Source organism: Lemur catta, chromosome 7 (genome assembly GCF_020740605.2).
Source record: "Lemur catta isolate mLemCat1 chromosome 7, mLemCat1.pri, whole genome shotgun sequence".
NCBI lineage: Eukaryota > Metazoa > Chordata > Mammalia > Primates > Lemuridae > Lemur > Lemur catta.
Genome location: NC_059134.1, coordinates 75515168 through 75529087, shown reverse-complemented (window position 1 = coordinate 75529087; position 13920 = coordinate 75515168). Strand labels below are relative to the sequence as shown.

General features: G+C 35.4%; 1 protein-coding gene across 3 annotated transcripts in view; it reads right to left on the bottom strand.

The window, feature by feature from the left end:
* SLC17A6 (solute carrier family 17 member 6) overlaps positions 1-13920 on the bottom strand; it is a 39634-nt gene that overhangs the window by 15246 nt on the left and 10468 nt on the right. For all 3 annotated transcript variants that reach the window (XM_045556574.1, XM_045556575.1, XM_045556573.1), the window contains exons 4-5: positions 2911-3025; positions 1380-1467 (exon numbers count right to left, since the gene is read on the bottom strand). In XM_045556574.1, the coding sequence (XP_045412530.1) occupies positions 1380-1467; positions 2911-3025 (203 nt within the window). The remainder of the gene's footprint in view (positions 1-1379; positions 1468-2910; positions 3026-13920) is intronic.

The following is a 13920-nucleotide window of genomic DNA, read 5'->3' as shown; positions in this document are numbered from 1 at the left end:
TACCTCCTACCAAGACACGACAGACATTTAAAAATAATAAAAGAGCCATACTGGTTAGCGTGTGTCCTGCACATCTCTGTGCTGGGCCGGGAGCAGAGTGTGCCAACACTAGCCAGACACCTGAAACCTATTCTTGACACTTCAAGAATGTATCTTGAATGTAACTTGTAGCAGAGTCATGTAGTTTCAGTTTTGTGTAGTGTTTTCTGACTTCATTTTAAAATTTATCAAAGGCAGTTATGAAAACAATGCCTTAGAAGGATAGACAGAAATGGCAACATTTATGCCCCATGATTTAAGCCCAAATGCTTAAATCTTCAAATTCTGTAGGCAATAACACTGTTAATCTAACGTTATGGTTTAAATATAAAGGGAAATTACAGCAGCCCTAATTTCCTATTGCTAGGATTATTTACAGTGATTCTAATTCCTGAATTTTAAAATGGGTGGACATTCTCTTTTATATTTGGAAAGAGAACCACTTTCTTGCCTTTGCTGCTCTGGTATAAAGACAAAAAACATGAGCACTCTACAGACAAAAAATGACCTTAAATCACATTGACTGTTTTAAGATATTATAAAAGTTAGCAATGAACGAAAAGTAGTTTCAGACTAGTAGAAAGAGCACTAAGCCTTAAAAATTGATATTGAAGATTTAATATATGTTTATTAATTCTGTTAGATAAAACAGTACTTAGGACATTTTTGTTCCTGAAAATAAAATTTGTAGTGAATAGAAAATTATAAAAATAGCACTTACGGGAATAGTTGAAAATCATATTAATTTCAGTTACAGTAGTTATTTTCTATAAGGATTTTATCAATTTTGTCCACTAAAATTCTAACATAAAGTTGTATCAAATACAAATTCTGATAAACTGTTAGGTTTTAACACCAGACAGGATTCAAAGTAAAATCAATATTTGTAAACATAAATTCATAGTATTCACTTCGTTATATTTTAACCTTTATAAAAGTGTTTAAAATTTGTATTTTTATAACTTTATGTCTAGCTGTAATAAAAAGAAACAGCATTGAGGTTCTCAAAAAATAATAGTGTAATAGAAGATTATTATAAAAAGCCACCCATGAATATATTTGGAAGTCTAGGTGAAATGGATCAGTTCCCAGAAAAATACAAAGCACAAGAAGAAATAGAGGATTTAGGGAGAACACTAAGAACTAAAGAAATTAAAATGATGGTCAAAAACCTTACCATACACACACACACACACACACACACACACACACACACACACACTCACTCACACACAAAAAGAATAGATGGCTTTACAAGTGAATTTACCAAACTTTCAATTCTTATTCAAGTTTTCCCTAAACTTTAACCCACCATAACTACATCTGCACACAGTACTCACCACAAAAGGAGGTGGTTGCTAATCTACTCCTCTCTAGAGGAGGGGCCCATTTGCTCCATATCCCATGACATGCTGGGTAGGTGACTCCCTGTGATGGGGGAAGATATATATCACTATTCAGGATCCAGGGTCACTGGGAAATACACATATTCCCTTCTCTGATGCTGTTTTCTATAGTACAGTCACAAGGTATTAGGGAAAGCTCCTACTCACCTGGCTCACTCATTCTCTGGCATTCCATTTTAAAAGCTTTTAGTCTAAACTACCTAAGACACAGAGTCTTTTTAGTAGTCTGATCAAATCCTCCCCACACTTCAGGTCTTCTTTCTACCTCAAATTTTTCCAATTAAGGCAAAAAAAAAAAAAAAGGAAATGATATATTAACCAATTCATCTGTAATTCTGAACAGTTTGAGAAATTAGAAGGATCTTTTTATGAGGCATTAAATTCAGTGATTCCCAAATATAAGGAATCTATAGCGGGGAAGGTGAAGCTTAGATCCTTGGAACTAACACTTTCTGAAAGTAGTGTCTAGAACTTAAGACCCTTAAAAGAATTAGCCTTTTCCTATTATTTTGATTATATCATTTTTTTATTTGGGGGAAGGGAATTTGTTTAGTGCCTTCATATTTTACATTATTTATCTATTCCCATTACACTCCACAGAAAGAGACAAGGCACCTAGCACTCTGGGAGGCCAAGGTGGGAGGATCGCTTGAGGTCAGGAGTTCGAGACCAGCCTGAGCAAGAGCAAGACCCTGTCTCTACTAAAAATAGAAAGAAATTATATGGACAGCTAAAAATATATATGTATATATAGAAAAATTAGCTGGGCATGGTGGCGCATGCCTGTAGTCCCAGCTACTCGGGAGGCTGAGGCAGAAGGATTGCTTAAGCCAGGAGTTTGAGGTTGCTGTGAGCTAGGCTGATGCCATGGCACTCTAGCCCTGGCAACAGAGTGAGACTATGTCTCAAAAAAAAAAAAGAAAGAAAGAGAAAAGGCAATAGCTCAAACTAAAGTTTTTAAATGGTTTTCTTTCAAAGTCTGCATGCTCATGGAGCAAGAGCTGATCATTAGAATTTGGATGCCCCAAAAATACATTCATTGAAGTATTTTGGTGAAAATTCATATCTTGATTCAAGACTGACAGGGACTTAATAAAAATAAAAACTCCCCAAAGATATTAATTCAGGGTTATCACTAGCAAAGGACAGACTCAAAAATTCTTATAACAACACATTAACAAAAGTGCCTGTTTTTTTTTTTTTTAAGTCAAATAGTCACTAAAACATTTTCTTTAAACCTCCTCAATTCTATAGAGGAGGAGGTCAATAGCCACAATTATAGTTTAGTCTTGTTTATACACAAAAATCTGATTGCCTAACTTTTCCAATGTTACACTTTTTATTTTAACACCATGTAGATACAACCTAATAAAAATACATTCATTTGTAGACAAAGGCAAAGATAAACCAATGTTTCTCAATTCCATGCCAACCTTAAAATGATTATCATCCTGTAGTTCCATACCTCAACAAGTCCCTGCAATATTCTAACAAAGATGACACATCCATAATGCACTCTGGCTGCTGATGGGATTAACATATTTAGGGTAGAGGTAAGAAGTATGGCAGCTCCAAAAACCCTGAAATAGAAGAGATGGGAACACTGTTTAAATGATTCAGTATTTTATATATACAGATATAAATTTCTCCAGTCAAGTTAAACATTTAAGATAAGCAACAATTGCAAGCAATTTTAAGGTAGATTGTTTTATCTAAAGGAATAAAATATGTTCTGGACTTGATTGGCTAGCCATTGTAAACACAGACTTGGCCATCCATAAGTTATACATTATTTGATACATAAGAAATGAAAGAAGGATCCAATAAATCAGGTTATATTTATATTTATTTTCTTCATAGATCTAATTACAAATTGTAAATATTTAATAAGTCACGGTACATGTTTTTAGTCTATATTTCAGTCTACAAGGTAAGCTGCTGAAGGACAAGAGCCTGTTTTTTCACATCCATTGTTTTATCCCCAACACTCAGCACAGTGCCTGACACAGAGTTGGTACTCAGTGAAGAGTTGTTGAAAAATAATGAATATACAAATGAAGTTGTGCCTCACATTATATAACTATTTGTAACTTCCCTAGAAGCTGCACAGACATAGAAATTTTATAAATGGAATCATATTTTAAATGCCCAAAGAAATCTCACAATTGTATCCCACAGCACGTTTTTATAATACAAAAAACTATTCTTAATATATGTCTCAGATTTTTTTTTTCTTCCGTATTTCTTTTACCTTTTTTTTGATGAGTAGGTGGGCAGATTCTCTTTGAGGCACACCTCTAAGTAGCATACATATGCACAACAATTCAACAAAGAATTGCTAAAATGTGGTGCTAAAGTCTTTATCCATCTGCAAGTAAAAATTCCATTTCATTCCATCATTTAAAAAAAAAAGCTTCCATAATGTTTATACTAAGGAAGAAAAATGCCCCTTAATTGGGTACCTTTAGAACAATTTCTTTTGCAAAGATGTTTTGGGACATACTATCTCTGACAAGCTAATCTGTGTATTTGGAGCAAGTTTTATCAAGTCAAACATTGGTATTTGAATTCAGCCAAGGTTGGTTGCCTCATAGGAGCTTTCATTTTTCCAGGGGACACATTTAAATGTAACTGTTAAAGACCTGGATTTCTGAAAGAGGCATTAATCATTATTAATCTGCTACTGAAATTTGAGAAATGACTTTCAGAAGGGCTGAAGTGGAACATCTCTTTTTCTATCAATTATGTACCAGTCAAATATTTTTGTGTAAAAGCATATGCAGCCTATATCCGCCTTCCCTAATTGGCGTCTCTTCACTGAGGTAAATACTCACTCATCCGGTAACTATTCTGTTCCATTCTTCCTCTGTGCTGTTTGCTCAAAATAGATCTCTTTGGTTTTAAGTCAAAGATAATTTTGCATGCTTGAGGAAAATACATTTTATCTAGGTTTATCTAATACATGTGTCTTCTTTTCCTATAAATATTTTAGAAGTATGATGCATGAATTTTATTTTCTATGAATATAACTTTCTATCATCACTTTGTGTCTTCTTCTTTGAAAGGTTTTTAAATACTGCTGACTCTAGATAAGCTGGTGAGAAATGAATTTTATCCATTCTTTAGCTTAGGGTTTCTCAACTTCTGCACTATTGACATTTGGGCCCGGATAACTGTTGTGAGGTACTGTCCTGTATATTGTATGAGGTTTACCAGCATCTCTGACCATTACCCACTAGATGCCAGTAACATCCTCCTCTCCCCAAGTTATGACAACCAGAAATGTCTCCAGCAATTGCCAAATGTCCCCTGTGAGACAAAATCACCCCCAATAGAGCTAAATCAATTGTAAACCATTCGTAAAGTGTACACTATAGTCAGAACTAAATTTAATATATGCTTATTCAACTTGCCAGATATCATTCTAACTCTTCACACGCTGTAAACTGCACACAACCTAACAACCCAGTGACATTGGTATTATTAATATACCCATATTGTAGATGATGATACTAAGCCTGAGAGAAGTGAAATCACTGGCTCAAGTTGCTAATCAGTTCTAAGTAGAAGATACTTGTTTGATACCTGGTTCTGTCTTATTTAAAATCCAATGGGTTTTGCCACCTGGATTTACATCTGATTTTGCACATACTATGTAGTTAGTAATGTATTTTCGGGACTATAACTGTAAATTTAAATAATGATCTTCACAAAGCCACTTGCAATCATACTTTTATTCCTGAAATGAAATACCAATACGTCAACTTCAATGTTTACTATCCATTCTTGCCCTGAATGGTGTTTCTGATTACATAATCTCATAATGTCTAAACGCTTTTAAGTTCCTTAATTCTTTTAACCAACCTTTTTTATATTAGTGGCCATAGCATCTAAAAATGCATTGACTTTATTCTAACTAGTTAAAAATAAAATTCATCAAACTATATGACTTTATATTCTTCTCTAGTTTTATACAATTGCTATCCAAATTAAATCCAAGTTATTAAAATTCTGATTATCAAAACTCTTACCCTACTTGAGAAGCCTTTACACTTTTACTTGGCACACAGGGAAAACTGAGGCAGCCTCCCCATTCAACGTTCATTCATGCATTCACACTTCAAACCTTTGTGGGACTACAGTTAGAGCAGAGTGTTGCTGCTAAGGAGAAGCGGGCTAAGATTTACACAGCAATTATTATACTTTCTACATCTATATTAACTTACTTAATCTTTACAACAACTCTCTGAGTTAGACTTCCCTCTCATTTTACAAGTAAGGAAACCAAAGCAAAAAGATTGGCCAAGAAAAAAAGCAAATAGTAAAGCTGAGATTTGAATCCAGGGCTCTCTGACATGAAAATCTGTGCTCTTTCCGGATGCCACTAGGCACTCAGGAAACGACAAGGATGGCCCTCAATGTGATAGGAAAGGGAAAGAGAAACATGTAGCCAAGAGAAAACATATACCAAAGGCTATAACAGAAGTACAAATAGAAAACAAAAGAGGGAAAAATTCATCCCAATGGGGTTGTCCAGGATGTAAGCTGTTCATAGGGAAACTTTCTAGCTGGGCCTTAGAAGATGAATATAAAAAAGAAGGAAAAAGATTCCAAAAATAAGGAATGGATCAGCAAATGTTCAAAAATGAAAGAGGTTATATTATGGACCAGAAACTAGGGCAGTATTGAAAAATGAAGTATCTCAAGAATAAAAAAACCAAACACCACATGTACTCCCTATTAAAGTGGAACTAACCCATGAGCACACAAGTGCACAGAGGGAAGTGAAACTCAGTGGAAATCAACCATGGGGGAGGGGAAAGGAGGGGAGGAGCAAAAACCTACCTACCAGGTACAATGAACAGTGTTTGGGTCATGGGCACACCTATAGCTGGGACTCAAGCATTACAAAAATGATCCGTGGAACCTAAAACATTTATACCCTGTTAATATTTTAAAATTTATAAAAAGAAAGAAAATGGCTGAGAATGGTGGTACAGATGAATAGGTGAATTAAGAACATCTAGAGTGGGATGATGAACAAGGAGTGTTTAAGGAAATGTAGAGAAGACAAGGAGGTGAAGAGTGGAGTCCATACATCTGGGACATCTTACAGAAGATGGAGTTTGGGGTGATCACAAGGGAGGCATGATGATTATGCCCCTAAAGTGAAGTAAATATGAAGCTTACTGCAATTGAGGGGAGAGGGAGCTCTGAAGCCAGAAAGTGATCGTGATCTATCCATATAATTCCAGGCAAGACGATGACTTGCAGGGGAACAGGGGCCAAGGTCACGGATGGTGGTAGAGGGGGAAAGAGGCTGACATAACATGGTACAGAAATTTTTGTAGAACTCTAGCTTTGTCACTTAAAAATTATGTGACACGTAAGTTGCTTAACTTCTTTAAACTTCTGTCTCCTTGTCTATGAAAAGGGCAGCACTAGGTGAGAGTTAAGGACATGGATTCTAGAACCAGATTGTCTGAGTTCAAAGCTCATCTCTGTCACTTACTACTTAAGTGACTTTCAGCAGTTAAACTTTATGTGCTTCTTCCCTTACCTACAAAATAGGAATATTAACAGAACCTATGAGTTATTACAAGTTAAGCACCCAGAAGAATGTCTGACACATCCTAAACATTTAACAGATGTTAGAACTTGTAGAATGATGATACTGATATATTATATTTCCTAAGACTGCTGTGAGGCTAAATAAAATAAAAAATAAATCAATAAATGTGAGCCAGTCAGGTAGAAACAGTGACAGTCAATAGTTATTGGATTGTTAAGAGTGTGCAAGTTACTTCTAGATTCTTATTTTTACCTAACAACAATCTTAGAAAGCTACTACTGCTATCCCTGCTTCACAGATGCGTAACCAAGTCCCAATATGTTAAAATAATCTGACAAGGTCATATAGAATATAGTAATATGGTTTATATTTTCTCAGGCTGGTTACAGATCCTGGACACTTAACCACTAAGATCTACTATATTATAATAGTGCAGAACTAATCTAGCATCTAACAGTGCCAGCAGAAGCATATAAAATAATGTAAAATTTGAAAAATGAAAATGTTATTGAAAGATAGATGGTAGCAGCAGTGGGAAGTGAGAGCAGAATTTTATCACTTCCCTCCTATGTTTTCAAGTAAATAGTTAAATAGGCTCACTGATGAAGGGTTTTGTGTTTCTGTAAAAAAAAAAAAGTCTAGGTTTCAATAAAGAAATGGAAGAAGTAGTAGAACTGAGTATGGGATGGGAAAAGAATTTCAAGAATATAGAATAGTTTGGCACAGTATTGTCAAGGCATTAGCATAAATGATAATAAACCAGGGGCTTTTTAAAATACAGACTGCTTCTGACTCAGCGGGCTCTTACAGGTTTGAGTTCCCAAGTGATGCCCATGTTGCCTGTCCTGCTTTGAGAATCACTGGCTTAGCCGTAGTACCATGCTAGGTATCCCCCTACCCAAGGATATCCAAAAAGGGACAGATGCTGGGGTTGGAGGAGACCTAGAATAAACAGAGCTGAACAGAGTGGAAACAAGGGACTTAACATTTTACTATGGAGGGGAGAGGCAAGGCTAGAATGGAAACACCTGCTGAAAGGGAAGATGTCCTTTAAAAAGCACAAATTAAAATTAGATCACTAGATCAAGAACCAAAGTGAAGTTTTCTGGCCTGATTTTGACCATCCTCACCGACCAATTGACTGAGTCTGTCATATTTTTCTTAGAGACATTTAAACAGCATGACATAGTATTATTTAAGAATACAAGTTTTGTGGTTACACTGTGAGAATTCAAATTCCAGTTCTAATTTCCTATGAGGTATGACCTTGGGCAAGTTCTCATTCCTTAAATTCTCTAAGTCTCACTTTCTCCATCTGTATAATGGAGATAAGTTTCCACAGTTCAAAGGAATATCATGAAGTTAAATGAATCAATTATGAAGGAGGACAGTATCTGGTTCATAATAAATGATTTATAAATATTAGCTATCATTATATAAAAATTTCTTAAACCTTAAGAGACTTTCCAAAGAATGATTATTCCTTATTCTTTTCTTCCAGAATGATTTTGCCCTGATAAATAATGCTAATTCTGTGACCATGGACGCAGGGTTGTTCCATGCCAGACTGAAATTCTAACAGCTTAAAGTGCATGAACACATGTAAGGGGAATGCTATCTCTCATTCTGAAGTCATATGGAATTTATTGAAATGCATCAGCCTCTTAGTCTGTGCCTCAATAGTCCATATAAAACACCCGATGGGAAACAAATAAGCAACAAAAGGAATTCACAGCCCTCTCTAAATCAATATAGCTCTCCTAGTAGCCTCCACCCTTATCCTTCAATACTTACCCACTCCTTTCTCTCCCCCTGACACACACAAAATCTTTTTCAACTAATCTCTCTCAGACACTCCTAAAGCACTGTATATAGATCACTTTTATAAGATTTAATCCATGAGATCATATGTTCTTCCACCCCTCCCATTATTTGTGTCTCTTAGAGAATAGGGTACAGATCTTCGCTTCTTCAAACCCCAAAGTGCTAGCAGAATGCTTGGTATACGGCATATTCTTATGAATGAGTATCCAATTACTTTTGTGTAAAGATTTTAAAAAGAGGGCAATTAAAACTTCCCTTTCTGAGGTATACATAGGCAACAATAGATCTTTCTTCTTTGAACTTTCTTTATCCCAACATCCTTTTCAATCAATTGACCATTTATTAACAGTTGGTTTCAAGTTTTTAATGGGGAGAAACTGCTGTTATGTGTATCCTATCAATTCTAGGAAGCTGAATTACTTTCATATAATAACTGTAGAGTGGCAGCTATGGGCTAGAATGTAGAGTACTCCTGTGGATAAATCCTCACTTGAGATAGTTGCTGAGTTCAAGTACATGGCCCAGTCTGGCCTCATCTTTAAGTCTTCCAAACAACATTGGAATCTCCTGAAATCAGCAGCCATCATGCTGCCTGTTCATCACTGCGTACTCATCAGCCTCTGAAACCATTGTCTCTGAAGCTCTGCTTTCAAAATTAAATTAGGTGGTAATGCCTCAGAAGTGACATAATGTCCCCTTAAAGAACCTCACCATTTATTAATATTTAATGTAGTTATAAATATTGTATTATGCTTGCTTGACAGTCATCATTTTTGTTTGCCCTGATACCAGAAAGCAAAAACAAAAACATTGAATATATTTTTGATATTTCAACAGAGGGAAATAGATTATATGCCAGGAAATAGTACCAGTGGGAGCTTTATTATCCCTAGCACTAGTCTTAACTTTGAATCATATAATTGGGTTTCACAGCACTACTGCCCTGAAGATAATATCTATCATTACAGCTTTTTTTAAGTCTATGCTCTGATCAAAAGACTTGTCTAGCAATCAAAACCATACAAATAAATAAATTCTTAAAATTATTCCACAGCTATGCTCTTTCCTGTGGATTTAACCAAGCATTACATAACATGGTGATTTTGTTAAGTGACCGTAGATAAAATTTTTTAAAAATAAAACACACTGTAAAGATATTTCATAGGAAAAATATTTTTAGTAAAGAAGAATATAACTTAAAATCAGACATCCTATGGTTCATAACCCAGTTCTGCCTCTTACCATCTAGTGGTATTTGGGAAATAACTCTGCTTTTCTGTATTCAGTTCTCTCATGAGTAAAAGAAGTATCAGAATGCCTGCCTTACAGAGTTACTATGAGGAAAAAGATGATACACATCAAAAGTTTAGTTATATATTTATTATTCTATTCAATTCTAATTTCATCTGCCTCCTGAAGTGGAGAACTAAAATAATTATGAAGGTGATTTATAATTCATTTTTTTCTCTCTTCCCAGCCTCAACACACATCTCTGTACTATTTATAGAAAGGTAGAAATTTTATTGCTGAGTGATCTGCCCCACATTGATTGATTGAAAAGCTCTTCTGATATTCACTCACTCCCCTCCAACTTACAGGGATAGAGTTTCTCTGCGGTGCTCTGACTCAGTTGAGCTGGTTTTCTGTCCCCGCCCCCCCGAACCCCCGCTTTAATCTAAAAGCTAGATTCTTTGACTTTTCTTTAAGTGTGGGAAAGAAGAAGTCTGTTCTCTACTTCATCATGTAAATTTAGTGACCATGTTAATGCTTGACTTCAGTAGGCCTAAAGAAAACACGTGTACTGTTTTTAGGTTTCTCTTTACAATCTTGTCCTTTGATATTTCACTGTGGATATTTCAGGTACATTTTCAATGCCTCTCCATAGGTTAATTATTAAATTTGATAAAATATCAAATAATAATAATACAGTTTATCTGAGAATGCTTTAATGAATTTGTGATTATAGAATATAAATTTAAGATTCTATCCAATGTGATTAACCAATTACATATTTGTAAAATTAATCTTTGACTTCTGATTTATATTATAATTTTTATTGTTTTGTTTTGTTTTTGCTTTATAATCCATTTCAGTAAGGAAATTCACTTAAGATCAGATCACCACTTCTACATAAGAGTTAATAATAAGCAGGAAAATAAGCAAATACTAGGCTTTACATTGAAAATCATTTTCTAGAAATAAATAAATTTTTCCAAACAAATACTTGTCCATTTTTTGGATCTTTTGATTTTTTCAATTGTAAAAAGTAGGTTCTCTATAACATCAGACAGTAGATTAATATCATTAATATATATTAAACTATTAATAAAAAATTTTAGCAAATTACACAGATTTTTTTCAGCAATGAGCTAAACCAAAATATTGTTTCCATTGAACAAATTGATCAAACCACATGGGTGGGAACTAAACATATATATCTGAATTTGAAATTCAAAGTAGTAAGTTGAATCTCAACCAGACTGATATTTCATGTTGTTTCAAGTTCTTCTCCTTATAACTAACTAGCAGTTAAAGTACTAGTTTAAAAACCCACTCCTGGTGTGACTATAAATTAAAGATAAGGCATCAGTAATTTGGGCGGGGGGAGGGGAAGGAAAGAAATAGACAAATTAATGTGTAAAATCTTAACTGGACTATTCCTTAGGAAAATAATTAGAAACTAATAGGTGCTCTTAGTTTTTCAAAGAACAGCATTATAATCTCTATGAAATGAAATAGGGCCATTTGCTTATTAAAACTGATTTTCAAAATGATAAACCATTTGAACTCCTTTTAAAATTGTTATTTTCCCCATGATTTCCTCTGCAGCAAATAACATATGAAAATAAATTCACTTTGATTATTTTCAAGTTAAAGCCTTTCTATTTGTTTTTCCTCTACTTTCTCTCTGTCTCTCTCTCTCTCCCCCTCTCCCTCCCTCTCTCTCTCTCTCTCTTTCTATCTCTCTCTCTCTCTCATACACACACACACACACACACACACTTTCCTTCCTCTTTCTCAGAACACTGGTGTTTTTAAAATGGCGGGAGGCTTTATATCACTAAAAAGGTTTCCAAAATTGAGAGATATAATAGTAATCATAATATAAAACTGTTTGGAAAAGCAAATGCAGCTGCTGAAAACCTGCGTCACAAACTGCCTCATGACTAACATTCAATGCAGCCTATAACGAGTTAGCTTTGACATTCCCAGTCATACTCTTTTCTGTGACCCATAGCCACAAACACGCTTGAGTATCAAGCCCACCCCAAAAGGATTTGCCCGGAAGAGGTGATAGGAACACTGGTCACTTGTCACTTCTGCAGATGATATTAATTTTCCCTAAATCAATCAAGTCATTTCCATTCGGGCAGTGACTTGTCACTTAACAGGACTAGTGTTGTTCACTCCAGGTGTGGGACTAATTCTCTCCTGGAGGGTCTGCAGGAGTAGACTGATTCAGGCTGTTTAATCTATTTAATCTAATCAAATCAGGGCCTGGGCACCTCCCTTTGTCACATCTGATGCCCCTACTCTCATATTAAAAAAGGAATACACAGGCACAAGCCAGCCCTCTGGGTCCCTTGGTACATCATTAAGTTGTAAAAATGACTTCATCACTCACGACAGAGAAATTAGACAGCCCCAACGGTGGCATATGGCAGCGGGAGAATCGCTCTACCAGCTGCCCACCTGACTCTCTCCTCCCTTAAAATCGTGTCCCTCCCCTCCAGAAGCTGCCTCTGCACTGCGGTAGCAAAATGCTGCAGCAGCAGGAGAAGCCAGAGCTAGTAAGGGGTGAGGGGATTGGAGAATGAAAAGAGAGAAGCTCATGTCAGCAGAGCACGTGCAAACCCTTGGAGACCCCTCCCCCCCCAATCCATCTATTCATCTTGTGGTAAAAGGCATTTTCTTTTGTCAGAAAAAAGAAAGCCCCTTCTACAATACCCCAGATACCTAACCTATAGGGCCCACAATAGGAAGGCAGATAGATGTTTGATCAGCAGCTAGATGAGTGAGATAAAGTCATCTCTAACCCTAAAAGACTGGGTGCCTATAAAACATTTCTACTAGAGTAGGATGGTGGTCCCTTCCAGCAGGCTTTATGTTCATAGTCTGAATTATTTTCTCACACAAAAGAAATTTGCAAGTATTTCTCACTGGAAGATTTAAAGAACCCCTTCTTGCAATGGATGTTGCAATGGATAGGTAAGTAAGAAAGGAAAAAGTATTTATAAATGGATAGACAGACAGTGTATTTGTGTACGTGTTTAATGATGGGTCTTAGCAATTTATTTTTCAATGCTTATTCCAATAAATAAATAAAGCACAACTTTATTGTTTTATTTCTGTGAAGAAAAAAGGCAGAATAGCACCAGTAAAATTGCTCTTTTCTGGGTTCAAAACATGAAGATGTTATGGTGAAAATGTCTGCCTTCCTCTCTTTCTGAAAATCATTCTAACAAGAGATTTTTCACAGACAAGCCAGAATATTTACCTAAAGGATATTAAATTTCATTTTTATAAATGTAAGTCACATTTGTAAACAATTTTAAAGTGCTTTTGGATTTGTACATTTTTAAGTATAAATTATTCTCTTTTTTATATTAGGTGTATAAGTTGTGTCAGTTAAAATCCTCAAAACAAACAAATCCCTTGTTTTTTGCAGACAAAAGATCTAAAATACTCTCCCTCCACACCCGTCAGGCTCAAATCTCTGCAATCTTCTAGGTGCCCAAACTGTCGAAGAGGCTGAGTGAGCAGAAAAATTTCTAAATACCATGTTTTCTTCTATAGAATATCATAGTATTTGTCTAAGTCATTATCAAGTGTGGAATTTGCCTTTTGCAGAGAAAAGAACAAAATCACTCATGTTGTGAACAAATATTTTGGGAACCAATACCCATACAAAAATACAGTATGTTTTTCCTGCCAAAAAAAAAAAAAAAATCTAAGGATCCCTTGGGCCTGCTAAAGGCTTCTCTCTCTAATTCGTGGATTTCTCCCCTGGATTTGGGGCATGACAGATTGTAATCATTCATTCAGAGAGCAGGTGGTTCAGTCTACTCCTGAAAGTGA